We start from the raw sequence: 22,911 nt of genomic DNA, 5'->3' as shown, positions 1-22,911 counted from the left end.
CTTTCAGCTTTAATTTGAGGGCATTTACATCCTGATTGAGTATTTACATACTCAATCAGGTGAATGGTGTAGGAATTACAACAGTTTCTATATGTGCTCCAACTTTTTAAGGGACCAAATGTAATGGGACAATTGGCTGCTCAGCTGTTCCATAGCCAGGTTTGTGTTATTCCCTCATTATCTCATTTACAAGGAGCAGATAAAAGGTCTAGAGTTCATTTCAAGTGTGCTATTTGCATCAGTGAAGCAAGCCATCGTTAGGCTGAAAAATCAAAACAAACCCATCAGAGAGATAGCAAAAACATTAGGTGTGGCCAAATCAACTGTTTAGAACATTCTTAAAAAGAAAGAACGCACCGGTAAGCTCAGCAACACCAAAAGACCCGGAAGACCACGGAAAACAACTGTGGTGGATGACAGAAGAATTCTTTCCCTGGTGAAGAAAAACCCCTTCACAACAGTTGGCCAGATCAAGAACACTCTCCAGGAGGTAGGTGTATGTGTGTCAAAGTTAACAATCAAGAGAAGACTTCACCAGAGTGAATACAGAGGGTTCACCACAAGATGTAAACCATTGATGAGCCTCAAAAACAGGAAGACCAGATTAGAGTTTGCCAAACAACATCTAAAAAAGCCTTTACAGTTCTGGAACAACATCCTATGGACAGATGAGACAAAGATCAACTTGTACCAGAATGATGGGAAGAGAAGAGTATGGAGAAGGAAAGGAACTGCTCATGATCCAAAACATACCACCTCATCAGTGAAGCATGGTGGTGGTAGTGTCATGGCGTGGGCATGTATGGCTGCCAATGGAACTGGTTCCTTTGTATTTATTGATGATGTGACTGCTGACAAAAGCAGCAGGATGAATTCTGAAGTGTTTCGGGCAATATTATCTGCTCATATTCAGCCAAATGCTTCACAACTCATTGGACGGCGCTTCACAGTGCAGATGGACAATGACCCGAAGCATACTGCGAAAGCAACCAAAGAGTTTTTTAAGGCAAAGAAGTGGAATGTTATGCAATGGCCAAGTCATTCACCTGACCTGAATCCGATTGAACATGCATTTCACTTGCTGAAGACAAAACTGAAGGGAAAATGCCCCAAGAACAAACAGGAACTGAAGACAGTTGCAGTAGAGGCCGGGCAGAGCATCACCAGGGATGAAACCCAGCGTCTGGTGATGTCTATGCGTTCCAGACTTCAGGCTGTAATTGACTGCAAAGGATTTGCAACCAAGTATTAAAAAGTGAAAGTTTGATTTATGATTGTTAGTTTGTCCCATTTTGGTCCCTTAACAAGTGGGAGGCACATATACAAACTGTTGTAATTCCTACACCGTTCACCTGATTTGGATGTAAATACCCTCAAATTAAAGCTGAAAGTCTGCAGTTAAAGCACATCTTGTTCGTTTCATTTCAAATCCATTGTGGTGGTGTATAGAGCCAAAAAGAGGAGAACTGTGTCGATGTCCCAATATTTATGGACCTGACTGTATATATACATGCCCCACCACACACACGCACACACACATACTGTACATGCATGGCCTGGCCCACAGTCAAAAGCATGCTCATAAGCATGCACAATACATGCATATGTATACACACAGAGAAATCAGTCACACTTGCAAATACAAACACATGTGCATGCACATGCACAGACGCACACACAGGACGAATCTGGGCCATATTGACCTGTTTTATTGACACATCGGTTAAATGAACCATTTTTTCCAGCTGTACACATGACGCAATCTATATCTCCAATAGTCATCAAGACAGACTGGAGGACTACACAAACATGCCCGGTGAAGAATTCCATGCATATTTTTATGTACAGTATGACTAATCTATTATTCAATAAACAATTTCCATCTTCTTAAATTCCCCATGGAAAATGTCCTCTGTAAAGAATTGTGTCACAAGTTGACCGTACGAGACAAATCACCGCAAGAACACACAGTTCTCGTTCCCCTCCGAAAACCGTTTATAAAACCGCCTCATCCTGTCCTTGCCGATTGGCTCATGGACCCTCTTACCCTCCAATGAAAGAGGAGGATGTAGAAAAAGCAGGAGCAGGAGAAGGTGAAGTCATCATTCACGGCATTTGCCAAGGGAAGAGATTATGTTACAGGATTGGCTCCAGATTAGACCACAGGAAGCAGGTTGATAGTTTATTCTATTCACAATGGGAATCTCATTGTATGTGTGTGTGTAAGCAGGAGATGGGTTTTGCTCTGATCTATACCGTGTACCAAAGAGAACAACATCAGTCTGAAAAGCAGGTGCTTTTTTATACTACTGTTTTGCCCAAATAAATTGGCTTGTGTGTTGCACATGTCCAGCTGTCCCAACACGGCAGTGTCCTCTGACAGGTAGGGAGTGTGCAGACTGAATCGGATAGGGAGTGTACAGACTGAATCGGGTAGGGAGTGTGCAGACTGAATCAGATAGGGAGTGTACAGACTGAATCAGATAGGGAGTGTACAGACTGAATCGGGTAGGGAGTGTACAGACTGAATCAGATAGGGAGTGTACAGAGTGAATCAGGTAGGGAGTGTACAGACTGAATCAGATAGGGAGTGTACAGACTGAATCAGGTAGGGAGTGTACAGACTGAATCAGATAGGGAGTGTACAGACTGAATCGGGTAGGGAGTGTACAGACTGAATCAGATAGGGAGTGTACAGACTGAATCGGGTAGGGAGTGTACAGACTGAATCGGGTAGGGAGTGTACAGACTGAATCGGGTAGGGAGTGTACAGACTGAATCGGGTAGGGAGCGTACAGACTGAATCGGGTAGGGAGCGTACAGACTACAGCTTCTACTCACTTCTTTGCCCAGCTAAGTTAACCACCTTTAGGACTGAAAAGAAGCTGTAAGGTTTTCAGTTAATCCTTTGCTGTGTATGGTCACACTGGTGTGATTAGAACATCTAATTTATGAATGATGTAACAATTAAACCTTGCTGCTTTTAAGACTAAACTGCACCAAATAAACTCTTTACAGCACTTAGTTGAATGTTGTTAATGTGAGCATTGTATATATTTGCATACTAACTATCCCATGCTATGTGTCAGTGCTGCATACTAACTATCCCATGCTATGTGTTCATACTGCATGCTAACTCTCGCTCTCATACTCAGCAGGAGTGGAGTGCCAAAGGCCAAAGCATCAGAACTCGAGTGAGAACGACATCGAGGCCGTCTCCAGCGGCACGCCCGACAGCCCCGAGCTGTACATGAAGGGCACCACGCCCCCGGACCTGACCCCCGACCTGAGCCCCGTGCCCAGCCGGCCCTCCACCCCGCCCCGCAGCCCGGCCAAGCCCTCGCACCGCACCAAGAACGCCCGCTTCCTGCGGCAGACCGCCGTGGACGACGAGCGGGGGGGCGGAGGGGGAGGAGGAGGAGGAGGAGGAGGAGGAGGAGGAGGCGCGGCCGAGATCCAGGTGCTGATGGAGGGCCGGGGGGGCGGGGGGGACTACCTGCGGGCCAACAGCTGGAGCGAGGACAAGCGGCACCAGGGCGGGAGCAGCCGGGGGAGCAGCCGCTCCGCCACGCCCTCCGGGCCCCTGGACGGCCGGGCCAACGGCCACCGGCACGCCTCGGCCAACCACAAGCCGCGGGAGCGCTGGGCGGACTGCCCGTCGGTGGCCTGGACTACGCAGCGGGCTCTGAGCGAGGGCCTGGCGCGCTCGCGGCTGCTGGAGCAGGACGAGGAGAAGCTCAGCAACTACGAGATGGAGATGCGGCCGCTGCAGCCCATGGACTCCGCTTCCCAGAAGCCCTACGGGCACGGCGAGGAGCGCCACGCCCACCCGCACCCCGAGCCCCGCCCGCCGCACGCCCCGCAGAGACTGCGGCCCAAGAGCCGGGAGGGCCGCGAGGGCGGGGCCTGGCCCCCGGGGGGCAGGGACGGGGCGTGGCCGGCGGGGGCCGCCTCCGACCCCACGCCGAAGCTGGAGGCGCGGCCCCTCTGCCGGGACCTCACCCTCTCCCCACCACAGAAGTCTTCACCCATTGCACTAGAACAGGACGAGGAGAGCATGACCCAGCTCAAATCAAACTCGGTAAGGGCTCCGGGTGTGTGTGTGTGTTTGTATGTGTGTGTGTGTCTGTGTCTGTGCAAGGGTGTGGTGTGTGTGTGTGTGTGTGTGTGTGTGTGTCTGTGCAAGGGTGTGGTGTGTGCGTGGGTGTGGTGTGTGTGTGTGTGTGTGTGTGTGTCTGTGCGTGTGTGTGTGTGTCTGTGCAAGGGTGTGTGTATGTGTGTGTGTCTGTGCATGTGTGTGTGTGTGTGTGTTGGTGGAGGGGGGCAGTAGTAAGGTGGATGGGAGGGTCAGATATTGTACAGAATAGATAGCCGTGGCTCTGCTGTGTTGGTGGGGCAGACTGTAGAGGCTGTGGACATACAGCATGTATGAATCACTAGTGACAAGAGGCAGAGATCTCCCAGAATGCAGTGCTTCCTCTGTTCTAACGCTCTTCAGTTGGCCACAGCAGCATTGAAGATTCAGTGCATTAGTCTCCACACTCACACACTCCCACACACCATCCTCACACACACGCATAACCATGCAAACAATGTGCAAATACACTCACGTACAAACACACACACACGCCATCTTCATACATACACATGAACACAAACTACTGCATGCGCAATTACACTCAACACCCACCCACACACACACTCCCACAGTCCGCACACACATGCACATAAATACACAAACTATGCATATTTACAGACACGTACACTCCCACCAAAACCCACACACATGCACCACAATTCACACATGAGTATACACTCAGGGAGCACTTTATTCGGTGTAGATCTGTACACCAGCTTGTTAATGTAAATATTTTATCAGCTAATCATGTGGCAGCAGAAGACAAATAAGTAAAAAAATAAGTCTAATAAATGCCTAATAAAGTGCTCAGTGAGTATAAATTCACATAGGCTATCACTGCACAGCTAGCACACATACCCGGTTACATGTGTGGCAGATTACATGCAGACACGTGTAAATGCACAACACAGCTTACACACATGCACGCAAACACACACCCGGCTGCACACATAACCTCCTTAGACCTGCTAATTCACTTTTCCCTCTGTAGGGGACACAGGTCTGGTCTGAACCACATCCTGACACTGCAAGGGACATTCAATACAATTATATGAATAATATTTGTGAAAATATTTTCACTATAACATGTTTTTTTTCATACTTGTATTATGTCAAAAAAAAGAAAATACATTTTTTATGACTTTTTCCTGTCCGGTCTCAGGAGTATAAACACACACACTCTCTCTCGTACATTTTTCCATCACAGAACGATTTTTGCCCGTGGGAAGTTACACACAACCTGTGTTTGCAGTGCAGTGTTAACTGTTACACAGACTGCTCTACAGTGTACTGTGCTGGGTTGTGCGTTGTGACCCTTGACCCCATGGTGCCTCGCCTGGCTACCCCATCATTCCCTTTGCCGCACAGCCTCTCTGTGTTCCCAGCACCTTAGTAACAGCGCATTGGCAAAGTGGCTCCTTCCACAATGCACCCCGCCATTGGCTGCCCTGCACTCTGTTGCCAGGGAACAGCTTATGCCTCTCTCCAGCAGCAGCCAATCAGATTGGCTCTGAGGCCAGGGAGGGAGGGGGGGTGGATGTTTGCTGCAAAGAGAAAAGCAATGCAGCAGACTTCAGTATGGCAGGTTCATCTGAAACACATGCCGTCTTTCACACACACACACACACGTGCGCATACACACACACACACACAGATAGGCGCACACACACGTACACATACATGCATACACACACACATGCACACAGGCACACATATCTCACACACAGGCACACATGTGCACACACACAGGCACACTTATCACACACATAACATACACACACACGTACACACACACAGGCACACTTATCACACACACACAACATACACACACAAACACACACATGTACACATACACAAACAGGCACACATCATACACAACGTACACACACAAACACACACACACTTGCATACATATCTCACACAACATACACACAAAAAAACATGCACGTGCATGTACACACACAAACACGCACACATATCAAACACACACAACGTACACACACAAATACACACACAAATACGCACACACGTACACACAAACACACAGTTGCACATATCACAAACACAGTCACATAAATGAACATGAATGTGTGAACACATGAAAATGTGCACATGCAATTACACACATAAAGGCAGAAATGTGAGTCTGTGTGTGCGTGAGTAATGTGTGTGTGAGGGAGTGAGAGTGAAAGAGAGTGTGTGCATTGCTTTACACATGAAAGCATGCTGGGACCACATGCAAGGGCATCCTGTCAAAATTAAGTGACAGAGGAAGAGAGGAAGACCATATTTCCATTTGGGACTTGGTGGTTGTGTAGTGTCAATAACTTTGTCATAACAGTACGTGCCTATGTTTGAATTTTGTTTCATTACTGCTATTGTAAGGCTGCAATGCCAGATATATGTATTCTTTATGCTCATGGACAGATACTGTCAATAACAATAAGGGATCACACCTGCAGAAGAATCTGATCTGATCTTATCTCTCCTTGTTTACTTAGATAATAAAGAGCATCATGTTTAGATTAGATAGATAGATATATAGATAGATGCAATAATATCCAGCTAGTTAACTACGGTTTTTTAACGTGCAGTTAGTTAACAAGCCGGCAAATGTAAATGGCCGTATGTTTTCAGCTTTTACTGTACCTCTGGCTTTATTTTACCACTCAGCACCGCAAGCTCAATCACTGCGAGGTGGTTCAGCCTTCAGACTGCATGCTCTGGCGTGAAAGAGACAATATCACTCCCTAATCCTGCGAGCACGCCCAACCTTGGACGGCACATTTAGCACACAGAGCAGGTTACACACTGTTCCAGGCAGGAGGGAGAGAGGGAGGGGGTGGGTGTAGGAGTGGGTGTGGGAGCAGACTGAACGTGTGCTTTAATGCTTCTCTCCCTCTCTTCCTCCCTCTCTCCCTCTCTCACTCATTCTCTCTCTCGCTCTCTCTCTTCTGTGTCCCACGCAGGGTTCCAGCTCTATTCTGGTTGTCATGGTGATTTTGCTCAACATTGGAGTGGCCATTTTGTTTATTCACTTTTTTATTTAAACAATGTATTGCCTATTAATTCTTCTTATTATCTATACTATTGTTATGAATTAATATGAATACTATCATGGCTATTCACCCCCCCCCCCCCTCCAACCCTCTTTAGCCTGTTTTGACAAAGAGACATAATAAGGTCTATACAGAATATGAAACTCCATTAAAGATACACGTGAGGTCAAATTTAACAGAGCAGCAAATGCTCAAATCCACCATTCTACTCATAACGTTACCTGCCGTTTCCTCATTCCTTTCAAAGACCATTTTAACTTATTATTTAAATAATTTATTTATTGGTTAACGATATTACGATGAATTGCAAATTATTGTTTTTTTGGGGGGTTTTTTTCAATTGCCTTGTTTTGCTCTGTTGATGATGTCGATGGGTTCATTACTTTATATATTTTATTTTTCTTGGGAAGTTTAACAAAAAAGAGATTAGAATCTGGCGCGGGCTTGTTAAACCATGTTGTGGCCCCTGGGTGAAGCTCCGCCCCTGGAGCGGTTCCCATGGTGACGCCCGCGCCCGCTCACCGTCGCCAGGTGAGGAGATCCAACGGGACGTGTCTGTTAATCTTTCCGGAAAACAGATGGCCGTGTGGACAGAAGCTGACCCCATCCTCCCCCTCCTGGACACGCCCTCCCCCCCTTTCCACAGCCGCGGGGGATTGTGGGATAGGTGGAGTCTGGAGAAGAGAAAGGATTCTTAAACAGGGCTACTCACTCTCAACCGTATGCAACAGAGGAGAGACAGGCTGTCTGAAAGGGCTTCATCACTGCATTCATGTCCGCATGGAAACCCAGAAATGTTTTCTCACCATAATGACCATGCGCACCCAGAAACACACACACACACACACACACACACACACACGTACAACACAGACAAGCTAACGCACACACTCATATATACTGTACACTCACACACACATACACACACACGCATAAATATACACATACACATATACTGTACACTCACACACACATGCACTCACACACTAATGAAACATACATGCACACCCAAGCACATAAACACACTCTCCACACTCACGTATACACACACCGCACTCAGAAACATATGCAAATGCATACAAGAACAGCAAGCATATAAACATACACATAGCATTCACACACATATGCAAACGCACATAAACACACACACACACTTATGAACACAGACACACCGCGCTCGCACAGATACGCAACGGCACACATACACAGCGCTCTCCACCCACATCTGCTCCGCCTGCCAGCCGCCTCCATCATAACCCCTCCAGACTCGCCCCCTAATCAATCACAGCCCACTTTAACCCCCCCCCCGCCGGTCACATCCATCACAGCTCCCCATAGGTCCACCGCCTTGTCAATCGTGTCCATGCCCCGACCCCTCCCCACCCGCAGCTCGAGTTGCCAGCATTATTATGAGAAAATGTTTCCGCAGGAGCACCGGAGAGGTGCCGGGCGTCTGGGCGTGACCTCCAACCCGTGGCCGTCGCCCCGCCCGCCGTAGAGTTCAGAGACTGTTACATTTCAACCGCTGCTTTCAAAACAACTTATTTACTGAGGACAAAAAAATTTTCTAGCTATTTGCAAGATGTCTGAAAAAACGCCAACTGCCTTGTTTTTTAAAAGTAAAAACAAAAATTGCATGCTCACGTATGTTTTAGTTTTGTATAGATAAAATATTGAACAAAAAAATAAATCTCTTCTAGTTTTGGAAGCAGTGTAAGGGTTGCAAAAAAAAAAAAAAACGGATCTGAGTTTCATCCCTACGTTAACGTTGACGGTGTTGGGCTTCTCCGAGACGATGTCTGTTGGCGAAAACCGAAACCGTTTGCCGTGACGAACTGTTTCGTGGGAGAGGAACGGTGGGAGCGTGACCCGCGGAGGCCTGCGTCCGACCGCTTCGCTGCCGTGACCCTGAAGCAGGAAAAATGAGAGAAGAAGAAGAAAAAAAAAAAGAAAAGTGTTTTGTTTATTTTTTATAGCTGGCTTATGAACAATGACTCAATGAGACGTTTTTATAGCATGTGTGTGAGGGGCCTGTACTCCCCAAATTTCCTCTATGTCGCCCCCTATTGGTCACATCCACTGGCTGTGTGTACCTCTCTCCCTCTTTCTCTCTCCCTATCTCTCTCTCGCTCTCTCTCTTTCTCTCTGTCTAGAAAAAACTCTAAAACTCTCCAGCGATGTAAAGGAACGAAAGCCCAGTAAACACGTCGAGTTTTGTTTTTTCGAACGACGTGCGCTTTTACCAGACTTGAGTTCCTGAACCTCGGCGAGAACCTGTCCAACTGAAACCATGGTAACCTGATGAATGCTACAATTTACCTGCTCCTGTAGTTTTTATACTGTATCATTCACCCCCGGAGATACCCCCCCCCCCCCCCGCCCTTCTGCCCCCTGCCCTGCCCCCTGTGACATCATCGCATGCCCCAGCATGCTCTGCTCCTTCCTCTCTCTAATTTAATTTCTTTGATTTCATTTTTGTTCTTTTTTGGGGATTTGTTTGTTTTTTGAGTTATGTGGAGAAAATAATGAAAGTGTTTGAAAGTTAGCCTGTGTTGTGTAGTTCTTCCGGGCTCTACGTGTCATTTCCTGTCTGTGTGTCCTGCACCACACAGCCTCTTCCTGTTGCCTTGTATGAGGGTACATACAAGGATGCTACTGGCAGATTTATGGATGAAATCGAAACAATCGATAAATCTGTGAATCTCTGTGGATTCCACACTCCTTTCCTATACCCCCCTCCCCAACCCCCCCCCCCCCCCCCACCTCCAAATTCCCAAGTGACATCAGGCATTATAGAGAGGGTTAAAGGTCATATACATCATCCAATCAATATTAAGTGTTTGAGTGTCACCATCTTGTTCTGTGTTGAATACAGACAAAGGAAATGAGGGAGAGATACGGAGAGAAAAACGGTGAGAATGAGAGAGAGAAAGAGAGAGAGAAGAAAAAACTGCATCTTTAAATCTTCCCAGTGAGGGTGGGCTGCTGCCATGGCAACCTTGACTCAGGATTCTATTCCATCACATGAGAGGCGTGGCCAGATGTGTGAGGGCGGGGTTTATCCCCTGGGAGTTGTTGGGCTCAATGAGTTCGCTTGCTGTAAGCGAGGGGTACGGAGGAGGAGGAGAGAGAAAGAGAGAGAGAGAGAGAGAAAGCTGGCATAAGAGGATAAAAGAGGGAGGGGAAAATCAGAAGAGCTTCCATATTCAGCTCTTAGCATCAGATAAATAAAATGAAGCACAAATTCACACCTACAGCCTGATTAGCAATGTCTCCACCTTTAATTTGAAAGGGCACAGCAGCCCCCCCCTCTCTCTCTCTCTCTCTCTCTCTCAGGGTAAACTCCTCACCTGTCTCTCCCTCCTGCAGCTCACAGTTGCTTCACGCTGCCCTGTTTCTGAAACAGCCGAGCCCCCTTCGCAAAATGTCAAATGGTACATTCCAAAATGCAGTGTTTTTCCTCAATATGTGTTTCTAACCATGGTACGACGATTGGCGCACAACACAACCGAACACAGCACACCCAAAATAAGCCACGACAAAGTACTACCTCAAACTACAACATAACACAACACAAGTGCAGAACATTTCCATTGGTCTGTACATACCTCACCCTTTGACTAGTGGCTCTAATGTTTTTTTTTTTTTTTTTTTTTTTTTTTACCAGTCATCATTGATACATTACCCTGCTGTAAAATCCAGCTATGCCAACTTGACCAGCTTGAAAATTGAGCTGCTCATACTGGTCATAAGTTGGTCTAGCTGGGTATAAAGCTAGTCAACCTGGTAGTGCTGGTAGCTTGTCTGAGCTGGAAGCTGGTACCATGTCATACTCGCCTATGTAAATGTAGCTGTGAGCTGGTCTGAACTGGTCAACCAGTTAAACCATGTGGAGCTGGGAGCAGGTCTGAACTGGTGAACCAGTTAAACCATGTGGAGTTGGGAGCAGGTCTGAACTGGTGAACCAGTTAAACCATGTGGAGTTGGGAGCAGGTCTGAACTGGTGAACCAGTTAAACCATGTGGAGTTGGGAGCAAGTCTGAAATGGTAAACCAGCTGCCAGCTGTCTCATAGCCTGCGCTGTTTCACCAGAGCCACCATTAGAATGTTCAGTTAAGAACATTCTGAGCAAATATTTGTGATCTCACACCTTAAAGGGTTAAAAAGCATTCTGCACGGACCTGAAACTGACCCCAGATCAGTGGCTGTGCCGCCTCGTCACTCAGCAATCCAGCCTCCCTTCCATTAGGCGGGACCCTAAGCCAATTTCACCACCGAGATTACAGTAATAAAATCACTGCAGGACTGGAGTTTAGACTGATCCCAGCAAGAAAAGAGGATTATGGGATATTTCTCTAAATCTGGCCGGAAAGGAAGACGGACATCCTGACCCAGCCTCACCCCGTCACTCTTTGACCGGACTACGACTCCGACTCCTCCCCAACCGCCTGTGTCCACTGAAATATAACATTTTAGTCTTATTTTGAGACTTAAAATGTACTCTCTTTTTTGTTTGATTTTGTTTTATTTGACTTGAATTTGAATTCTCTTCCTCTGGTATTTGTGGTTATATCTGTCTGTGACTCGGCGACTGTGACTGTTTTGACTCGTGAACGTGTGCAACTGACTGCATGACCAGAGGCCATGACTCGGATTTGACTCAGAGTCACAGATTCAATGAAAGATTTGAGATTCAGTGATTCAATGAAAGATTCCATGATTCAGTGAGAGATTCAGTTATTCAGTGAACGAATCAGTGAATCTACTCCAGAAAATCAGGCGCTGAAGCAATAACAGCAAAAAAAGGGGGCCATATGACCGCAGCAAGATCTCCCCACCGACACCTGGATAAAGATGAGCGCCCACACCGACCACCCCAGCCCATTCAATCCGAGACAAAGACTCTCAAACAGATCTGCTGCTGTAGCACACCTGTCTGTTCAGTACTGTAATATCAGACCCACCGCACTCCAGGAGCATCGTCTGAGAAGTCTAGCAAAGACAAATCGGGCTACAAATGTGTAAAAACTCAAGAAGGTAGAAGGAAATAGTGAGAGAAATACGATAATGATATTACCACCCTTTGAGAAGTCGACATATGCTCACAGATATGGCCCTCCTCTTCTTCCTTGACTGAAAACACACCTTCCTTGACTCTCTCTCTCTCACTCTCACTCACACACAATACACGCTCCCACTCTCTCAAACACACACACACTAACACACAGAAACACACACGCTCTCTTGCTCTCTCCCATACACACGCTCTCTCTCTCTCACACACACACATGCTCTCTCACACACACACACAAGTTCTCTCACCATCTCTCCCTCTCACACATACATGCTCCCTCTGTTCTCTCTCTCTCTCTCTCTCTCTCTCACACACACACACACACACACACACACACACTCTGACGAACATTTGACGTCTGCGGCACGTGCATCTCAGACGTCAGCGCCGTGCCGCGCCCTAAAAACGGTTTTCGGGATATTTATAATTTCTGTCTTTTTATGAAAGAGATTTTTAAAAAAAGAGTCTGGGTTAAAAAAAGGAGAGGAGAGAGAGAAGGCTGTGGGCGGAGCCACGGCGACCTCATCCATCTTCCAGCATCAATTATTCATGTTCACTTTCTCCCTGCCCTGCGTCCCTTCCTCCCTTCCCTGTTCCACAACAGTGGTCCCTTGGGACAGAAATTAGGTCAATCTGGGACACAGATTTAATCCGGAGTGAGCGACAGCCTCTGATCCCCGTTTTACCCTCTCTGTCGCCTCTCCTCTCCTCTTTTCATCTCTCCATTTCTGCCACCCCACGCTCTCTCTCTTTCATTTTATCTCACTCGCTGTTTGTGGTTGCCGGCGAGGGAGAAAGGGATATGCTCGTGCAGTGAGATTCAGCAAACAGAAGGCTAACGCGCTGTGGCTGCAGTACCTGGAGCAGCCTGCAGCCTGGTGTTGGGAGTTCGGTCTGCCACTCTTTTCAGGTGAAACCCTTTCTGGTTCACACTGACGGTAAATCCTTTCACCCCTTTTTTTACAGAGAGAAAAATACAACTCAGAGCTTTGCAGGGGAATGGAAAACGAATTATCCCTCTGATTACAAACTAATCTCACTCATTAATCTGTTCACAAAATACAGCAGTTCTATTCAAAATGCAGTACTCAGGTCTCACTTTACTCACTTTAAGGTGAAAGTGGAAACACACTGATGCACAGACTGATGCACCCAGAAATACACACTTAAAAACACACAATCACATGCATACTGTATGTACACACACACATGCATATCACACGCACGCACGCACGCAAACACACACACACACACATACAAAACCACAAGCATACAGTATGCACACACACATAAAATGTACACACAAACACACAAAAAGGCTCACAAACACAAACACACACACACAAATGCGTTTACACACAGATACTGTGGATAAGACATTGTATTGCGTGGCATTGTACTGAAATATGTGTAATCATTCTCACAGACTGGTGAGGTCTGGTCATAATTAAGTAGAAGATGAAAATGAGCTGAGTTAGGTCTTGGTATTTAAATGTCCGTCTCCTACACCCCCCCCCCCCCTTCCCCCCACCCCGGTTCTCTCTCTGTCCACCTCTTCTGCCCAGACCTGTGGTTGCCTGGCAACAGCCCAGTCTCCTCGGTGTCTGGGTCGCCACAGCAGTGAATTTGGAGGGAAATTTACAACTGTTCTCTCTCTCTCACTCTCTTTCTTTCTCCCTCTCTCTGTGCCTCTCTCTCTCTCTCTCTCTCTCTCTTTCTGATTCACTCTCTTTCTCTTGCACTCCCTCTCTCACTCACTCTCACGATCTCTCTGTCACACACGAACACAATTCAATAACACAGGTTTGACACCACGTACAGTTAGACAACACACACATTGCAGTAATACACAGACCACAAAGCTATAACACACACATATAGCTAGACAAACTTAATTAAGTCACACACAGACACACACACACAGATAGATTACATATGCATACAGAACACAGATACACATCATGCTAAACTCAGATCTGGCCAGAAGCATTATGACTCCCCTTTGGGGTTCTCAATCCAATCTCAGGTAGATTCAGGGAAATCCTGCCCTCTGGTGGCCAAAAATCATGAACTACATGTGACTGGGCTGGCTGCCAAAACTGAGTGACTGTACCAATGCACCACCACTGTTACTCCACAAACACACAACATTAGATTACATTACATTAATGGCATTTGGCAGACACTCGTATCCATTGAGACTTACAGTTGATTTTAGACTCGGCAGGAGACAATCCTCCCCTGGAGCAATGTAGGGTTAAGGGCCTTGCTCAAGGGCCCAACAGCTGTGCGGATCTTATTGTGGCCACACCGGGGATCGAACCAGCAACCTTGCGGGTCCCAGTCATGTACATGCACACAATGGTACATGCACACAACGGCATACACACAGACAACCATTACATAACGTACACCACAGCTACTTAAAACAGAAGTCGTACACAAGGGCGGCCTGTAGCGTAGTGGTTAAGGTGAATGACTGGGACACACAAGGTTGGTGGTTCTAATCCCGGTGTAGCCACAATGAGATCCGCACAGCCGTTGGGCCCTTGAGCAAGGCCCTTAACCCTGCATTGCTCTAGGAGAGGATTGTCTCCTGCTTATTCTAATCAACTGTACTTCGCTAAGAGATAAGAGCGTCTGCCAACTGCCAATCATGTAATGTAACATATAACACAGAAACATGGCAGTATCCTGAGATAAGAGTGGAATACATTGGAATATTCACTTTAGTACAACTGTGCATTGTTGAAGCATATTCTGACAGAGAAATGCTATTATTATTATTATTATTATTATTATTATTAACCATCATTTGTTATATAGCGAGAAACAACAATTCACAAACAATTGTCGCAACACGCTTCACAGACAACCCTGGCCTAAACTCCCACAAGAGCAAACTTAGGGCAATGTTAGTGAGGAAAAACTCCTTATTATTATTATTATTAGGGGTCCAAGCTATTGTTTTTGTTCTGTTTTTTATTTTACTTTGGCAAAAGTGATGAATGGGCAACAAAAACTGTTATTGCAATGACACCTATCGGCCCCAAGGTGGTGCAGCCGTCTACAGTTTAGGTCCTAACCACTGAACCATTTGGTCTAGAATCTGAATTTGGGATCAGTCAGCCATCAGTCAGGGGGTGCTATAGCAGCTATAATACATATGCAGGATTTCTAAGAGAGTATTTTTGGCTATGGTCAATGGAAAATCCTGTCAGTAGATCCTACTACTTCAGATTTTTGTGTTAAAACATTGTTACAAGACCATTGTAAATCTGTTCCTATCATTGAAAAAGACTCACGGACATGTTGACTCACCCTCTGCCAGTGTTTACAGTCCTTAAATTCGGGTTTCAAAATAAGCAATTGACGGGCCGACACTCTGTACCAAAATTACCGATTGTACCTTTAAAGATTTTTTTAAACGATTTTTATTTTATTTTTGCGCCATTTACATTTTTTTTTTTAATGTTTTGCTTCTTCTTCTACTAATTTCATCTAATCTTCACCAAATGTTACATGGTGTATACTGGGAGGAACCCCGATAAAACATATCAGTTATTATTTAGATGTGGCAAACTGTTTGTCCATGACATGTCAATTGAATGTTGTGGGCATGGGCGTTTTTTTCTAAAACAGCTGTAAGTTATGAATCCTATGTCTGATCCTTTTATACACACTGGATGTAGTCTATGATTCTATGACACATGCCAATTTTGGCACCTCTCAGCCAATAGGTGGCACTATAAGAAGCAAATAAGTTTAAACGCCTATAGAAGTTTTAGACCAAGTTTCTTCAAAAACGGCAAAGTATCGTGCTTGCGCGGTGGTCCAGTGGTTAGCTCAATTCTGGGTTCCCTTTATTATATTTCATGGACTTGCCAAGGTCCATTCATCTCAAAATTTGGTCCATGTGTATTACTGGTCAGTGTGTACTCACTAAAACTTGGTAACAATTGGCAATAGGAGGCACTACAGTAATTTATCAAACTTGCACAACGTTTAATAAATAATGGCGGCAACCTCATAGACTTGAATTTCTTTCTTTTTTCTAAATTCTACAAATTGATCCAATCTTCACCAAATTTGTCAAAAAGCATAGGAAAAAGTAACCTAAGAGTAACCAAATTTTTGGATGGAGCAAACCCTTTGTCCATGTCATGTCAGTCAATTGTAATGGGCATCTTTACTAAAACAGCTGTAACTCATGATTGCTTTGTCCAATCATCACAAAGCTTGGTGAGTATCTTGAAGCTTAACCTGCTACAGCCCCATATCATTTGGGATCAGTCGGCCTTTAGGGGGTGCTATAGCAAATGTGCAGGTTTGAAAGATTGGTACCTTTGGCTATTATTAAGGGAAAATACTATGACTTAGATCATTAGATCCTACTCTTTCTACCAAATAACTTTTATGTCTACAGCTTCTTCTTTACCCTTCTTGTTCCCGAACATTCATATAATCTTCACCAAATTTGACACAGAGAAGGCTGGGAGTAACCCCAATAAAAGTTATGTCTGTTTTTTAATTCTGTAAAATATCTGGGGCAGCATGCCATTGTAATATTCTCATATATTTTCACCAATAGGTGGCGCTGTAAGAGGAATATATATACAACACCTCAAACGGCTCAGTTCATTTACCAATCAAATTTAAGCTTAGCATGCTATGTCTTTCTGTCAGCCCCCAATTGAGTGTACAATGATCAAGTCATATCTGAAAAATATAATATAATCCTGCAATTTTAACAATAATTAATAATTTAATAATTTGGTGAATGATACGATTATTCACACAGCTCACTTCCAGCAACAGCATTCTATCAGAAAGGGGAAACTACAATCCTGGTTAAACCAGGTAAAATAACACCATCTTGTGGACGGGATGACATGCATGTATTTTATTTCCCAAAACAAATTTTCACTAAAGGCCAGTTTTAATAGCTGTTATGTCTTTTGAAATCACAAAAAGACATTTTATACCTGCTGCCATAGCAATTGACGATTACACTTGATGATTATGAATGAGCAGACCTGACATCTGCCATCACATGGGACCAAGGCACCTGTAAATGGTTGGCATTTATATAGCGTCTTTATCCAAAGCGCTGTATAATTGATGCTTCTCATTCACCCATTAATACACACACTCACACACCGACGGCGATTGGCTGCCATGCAAGGCGCCCACCAGCTCGTCAGGAGCATTTGGGGGTTAGGTGTCTTGCTCACAACGGTCGCACCTGTCATTGTGAAGCAGTGGTGGTCTCCATACTCACCAGAATCTGCCCTCCGTATCCCACATCCGACAACATACCCTCTATACCTGCCCCCATACCACCATATCTACCCTCATGCCCCCAATCCTGCCATTACACCCCACAAATCCGCCCCCATACCCACATATCTTACCTACAGTGGGCTCTGGAATTATCGGCACCCTTAATAAAAATGAAGAAAAAAGGCTGCACATAATACATAACAAAGATAATAATCTATATGTTTTTACCAGTGGTGGAAGGGGCACTATTCCATATCAATTCTGAGAAGTTCATGGACAAATGGACAAAAATCCCTCCAGATGTGGCGTTCTCTAACCTTATCATGGTCATGTTTGCCAGACCTGATATTTTGGGAAATATATTTTTTAATTAGAATTGCTAATTTTCTTTTGCCAACAATAAAACAAATAATACAAAATATTTTTATATATACATATATATATATATATATATACATTTTTTTTTAAATGTCTTTTAAAACATATTTTTCTAAGCCTAAATTTCCCACTATAAAAGTTCACTAAACTGTTTGGGCATGGTAATGAGAAGAGTGAATTAGCTATGATGAAGTGGAGGGATTAAGGGCGTGGTTATGCTCATGTGACGTACTGCTAGAACATTCTCAACATAGGACAATACATTTAAAACGCTTACTTCTACAAAACTAAAGAACGGACATATTTAATACTTTCATTGTGTTTCCTTAATGCCCTCTTGCATATAAAAACCTAGAAAGTGTGACCAACCACCATGTTACTTCTTTAAGTTTCATGAATTTCACACACACATACACATCAATGGCGATTGGCTGCCAGTAAAGGCACCAACCAGCTTGTCAGGAGCAACTGGGGTTAGGTGTCTTGCTAAAGGACACTTTGACAGACCCAGGGCGGGATCGAACCGGCAACCCTCCGACCATCAAATGACAAAGCCAACGTCTTCCCCAGGAAACAGAAGAGTTCTTCACTTGTCTCATGGAGCCTTGATACTTGAGGGAGTAGTTTTTTAAAACTTGATTTTAGCACCTGATAAATACTTTTGTAACGCTAAATTGCAAGAGCATATTTGTGTATGCAAAAAAGACAGTACACTGGCGTATTTCCCAGAACAGAGCAACCTAACCCTGTTCCTGGAGAACTACCGGTCCTGCAGGTTTTCAGTTAATCCCAAATTTGACACACGAGTTTCTGCACCGGATTTCAGTAATTAGCAGTTCTGTGACTGTTGAATGACGTACATGAGACTGGAATGAAAACATACAGGATAGTGCATCTCCAGGAACAGGGTTGGGCATGCGGCTCACATTGTTACAAGACCATTGTAAATCCGTTCCTATCATTGCTCTGAGGGAAGGACTGGTGTAGCGCTGTGTTTCCATGGCAACTCACCGATTTATTTTGTTTAAGACTGGGGCTTGCTGGTGGGATGGGGGCGGCTGAGGAGCCTACTGTGAGGTATAAGAGGAAACTATAGAGATGTGCCCTTTAAACAGCGGCTCAAAGAGTGCCTGGGCATGTGTGGGCGCCTTGCCCTTTCTGCCTTTTCTGATTGATGCCGGTGTTATTTCCTCTGTTTGTCATAAATCATGTCATGGTGTGTCCAAACGTTTGACTGGTACTGGATATTTTTCATGTGTGTGTGGGGGGTGGGGGGGGGGCAGTGATAAAAACTGTCAGCCAGGTGAGGAGGTGCTTCAGTTAGTGAAGAAATATTTTTCACATTAAAATATTACTATCACGCTGCAGATCAAACAGGACTCCACTCAATTGAACTGTTGGAGAGGTTCACACAGTGATCCACCAGTGTGTGTGCACGTGTGCCTGTGTGTGCGAGTGTGCGTCTGTGCTCACGTATGAGTGAGTGTGTGTACGTGAGAGTGCAAGAGTGTGTGTGTGTGTACGTATACGTTTTTGTGTATATGTGTGTGTATGTGAGTAAGTGTGAGCGTGCATGTCAACATATACATGTGTACATGTGTGTGAGTACGTGTGAGCGAGTGTGTATATGTGTGTGTGTGAGTACATGTGAGCGTGTGTGTGAGTGTATGTGAGTGTGTGCGTATGTGAGTGTGTGTGTGTATGTGAGTGTGTGTGTGTGTGTATGTGTGTGTGTGTGCGTGTGTATGTGTGAGTGTGTGAGTGTGTGTGTGTGTATGTGAGTGTGTGTGTGTGTGTTAGAGTGTGAGTGTGTGTGTGAGTGTAAGTGTGTGTGTGTGTGTGTGTGTGTGAGTGTGTATGTGTGTGTATTTGAGTGTGAGTGTGTGTGTGTGTGTGTGTGGGTGAGTGTGTGTGTGAGTTTGTGTGTGTTTGTGTGTGTGAGTGTGTGTGTGTGTGTTTGTGTGAGTGTGTATGTGTGTTTGTGTGTGTGTGTGTGAGTGTGAGTGTGTGTGAGAATGTGAGTGTGTGTGTGTGTGTGTGTGTGTGTGTGTGAGAGTGTGAGTGTGTGTGTGTGTGTGTGTTTGTGTGAGTACATGTGGGACCTTCTCATCACCCCACCTCAGAACAGGGCCTCCTGCTCAAGTCAGTCCAGGAGCTCTGACCCTCGGTGTGGCCATCGTCCTGGCAACCGCTATTATGCACACAGCCCCTCAGTCGAGCTGGGCTCCATTCACCACATCACACAGAAGGGGCCGTCTCACACTGTGCAAAGCAAGTTCTTGCTAAAGACATCGAGTTTCCTCGTCCTGACAGACCAGGCCAGGGTTACAAAAAGGACAGCAGCAATGAAGGCAGGCCTCCCTCTCCCTCTCCCACACCAAGGCACCATATTCCTCCCACTACTGTTGAATTTATCACCTCCAACAATTAATGAGAAATCCATTGGTTTGCTTAGAAACCTCTCTCTTGGCCACAGACACCATGGAGTCAGGCTCTATCTATAGACCTCACATCTACTCAATAAATACCCTGGAATTAAACGCTCCTGTTCGGCTCCTGCTGGTCCTCCACGGTCGGGTCAGCTTCATGTCTGTTTGTGTTAGTGAGCATGCTCAGTGCATTCGACTGCGTCTGCTCTCAAACGAGACCTTTCTCCTGGCAACATCTCCCAGCTGACGGCTGGTGTGTGATGGAATAAACAAAGACACCTAGACAGACACCTTGACGCACACACACGTCTTTCTGAATTCCTGAGGGTAATGGGGTAATGTGCTTCCAGACCTGTTCTCTCTGGTAAGAAATGAAAAATAATAGAAACCTGTCTCTGTGAACCAATCAGGAATTGGGATGACTTCCCTGTTGATCGTGCCTGGTGTTGGCCTGTGGACAGACTCTATGACCTTTATGATATGTGCATTGACATGTCACATACTACATGTCAATAAGTCCAATGACCATAGAGTTCAGTGAAGAGGATGAGCCCTCCAGGTCATTTAAATGTCAGTGAATCTGTGCAATACACAAGCAGGACAGCCAAAGGAAGAAGCCCAATCTGTGATACTTGACCAATCACTGACCATATTGCCTCTTTCCTGACCAATCACTGACCATATTGCCTCTTCCCTGACCAATCACTGACCATATTGTCTCTTCTCTGACCAATCGCTGATGAAACTCTGTCTGCCAGTCACTCAAGTCACCGTTTGTTACCTGGTTTAGTCAGTCATTAGCTGTTCAATTTCCTGACCAATCCATGATGATATTATTAATACCTAACCAATCATTGGACACAGGAAATTTGTGCCCACTTTTATCCAACAAGTGTGCAGGATTAGCAGTGAATACATTTGGTTTGAAAAAGTGCTATTTGGGTGAATAGTATAAAATAAAGGTGGATATAGTAAGAATATGCAATTATGCTCAAAGCTTCTGTTCTCATATGCTACATGTATCCAAAAACAAGTAGGTCCTGTTATTCTCCAGAATAACTCACATAAACTCATGTAAACTTCAGACATCTTCCAAACAAATTGAGTTTCAAATTTCTATCACATAATATGGTGTTTGAACTTTTAACGTGTTACGGTCCTTAAAGTAATGCTTTTCCATGTAGTGCACCATAGGAAGTTAAAGCACAAGTTACAGCCTGAAAACTGATCTTGATAGTAGAAAAAATCTGAAATTAATATGGGCTAATGGTCTTTTGTTGCTTTCATATATAGTGGAGTCCAAAAGTCTGGGGTTTTTTTCTCATGTAATCCTGGAAATAAACAGGAAGTTTAGAATTTTGAAGAAATTTAAAGAAAAAGAAAGTTACTTCAAAGCTTTGCAAGAACTACTCGAAGGCCAAAGAAGAGCAAGGAATGCTGCACAATTCACAATCACCTGACCTCAACCCCACTGACAATCACCTGACCTCAACCCCACTGACAATCACCTGACCTCAACCCCACTGAACATTAATGGGGACACTGAAAAAATCCAAGCATTCAGTAACATCACAAGATGCTCTTCGGAACATTGCCCAATAATGCATTATTGCCCAATAATGCTGAGATAGCATGGATCATCAGGTTTTGCACAAATTTGAGTCCATGCCAGCTTGAGTGCACGTTGTTATTAAAGCAAAAGGTAGACATACCAACTAATAAGAAATTCTGGAATTAATGTTTTGCAAAGATTCAACTTTTCACTCAAATTGTTATGCTGATATTATAATTAGTAATGAAAAGTTTGTATTAAATTAGAAAAGAATGTAAGATAGAAGCATTTTAGTCTCAGACTTTTGGACCCCACTGTACATTTCGGTAGATGAAAGAGATGGTAAATCATCATACTTGATTATGCATCAAATTCGAAGCGTCTAATTATGAAGAACAATTAATAGCTTCTTATACTTAAGGAACATAAACTCATAAACAAGCAAACATGGTGAGGGGACCTCCTGAAAGAAACCGAGGGTGTAATACCACATACAAACACACGGGGGAAGCAGAGAGCCCCCGAGAGATACAGTTCAGAGAGAAGAAATATTGCCCGTTAGCCTGAAAGAAGTTCATGAATGCAGAACTGAGAAATGGGCTTCTATGAACTGTCCACAGTTTCTGAAATTCTTTGCATTGCTGTAATAATGAAATGCAACTGGATTTTTTTTCAGAAGTAGAGTCTCACTGCTGAACCAGAGGGCAGACGTGGCCGTGGGGAAATCTCTCGCTGGGAGGGTCATCGCATTCATTTTCAACATACTGAATTCTTACAATTCAGCCACCCCCCTACCCGATCCCGCCCCCCCTCCCCCCTGCCCCTCAATGCCCCTGCACCACATGATACCCCGAGGTCCCCAACCCCACCACCCACAAGCCTCCCTCCTGAGGACCAACGTTTCCCTCTGAGGGTTTAGTGTGTGTGTAGTTTAGTGTAGTGTAGTACATGTGACTGGGAGCTGGCCTCGTAACTCAAAGGTTGTGGGTTTGATTCAG

At 44.9% G+C, this 22,911-nt stretch overlaps 1 protein-coding gene across 2 annotated transcripts in view; it reads left to right on the top strand.

The window, feature by feature from the left end:
• jph3b (junctophilin 3b) overlaps positions 1-8,438 on the top strand; it is a 37,231-nt gene extending 28,793 nt beyond the window's left edge. Inside the window, exons 4-6 of one of the 2 annotated variants that reach the window (XM_061222203.1) lie at positions 3,159-3,401; positions 3,444-4,081; positions 7,108-8,438. In XM_061222203.1, the coding sequence (XP_061078187.1) occupies positions 3,159-3,401; positions 3,444-4,081; positions 7,108-7,188 (962 nt within the window). In that variant the 3' untranslated portion in view covers positions 7,189-8,438. Of the gene's footprint in view, positions 1-3,158; positions 4,082-7,107 lie in introns of both variants that reach the window. The other variant, XM_061222202.1, reaches the window with a different exon arrangement.
• Positions 8,439-22,911: the final 14,473 nt, after the last annotated feature.

The sequence above is a fragment of the Conger conger genome, chromosome 15, assembly GCF_963514075.1.
Source record: "Conger conger chromosome 15, fConCon1.1, whole genome shotgun sequence".
In the NCBI taxonomy this organism is placed as follows: domain Eukaryota; kingdom Metazoa; phylum Chordata; class Actinopteri; order Anguilliformes; family Congridae; genus Conger; species Conger conger.
Note: the sequence above shows the minus strand (reverse complement) of the source record. Positions and strands in the feature narration are given on the sequence as shown.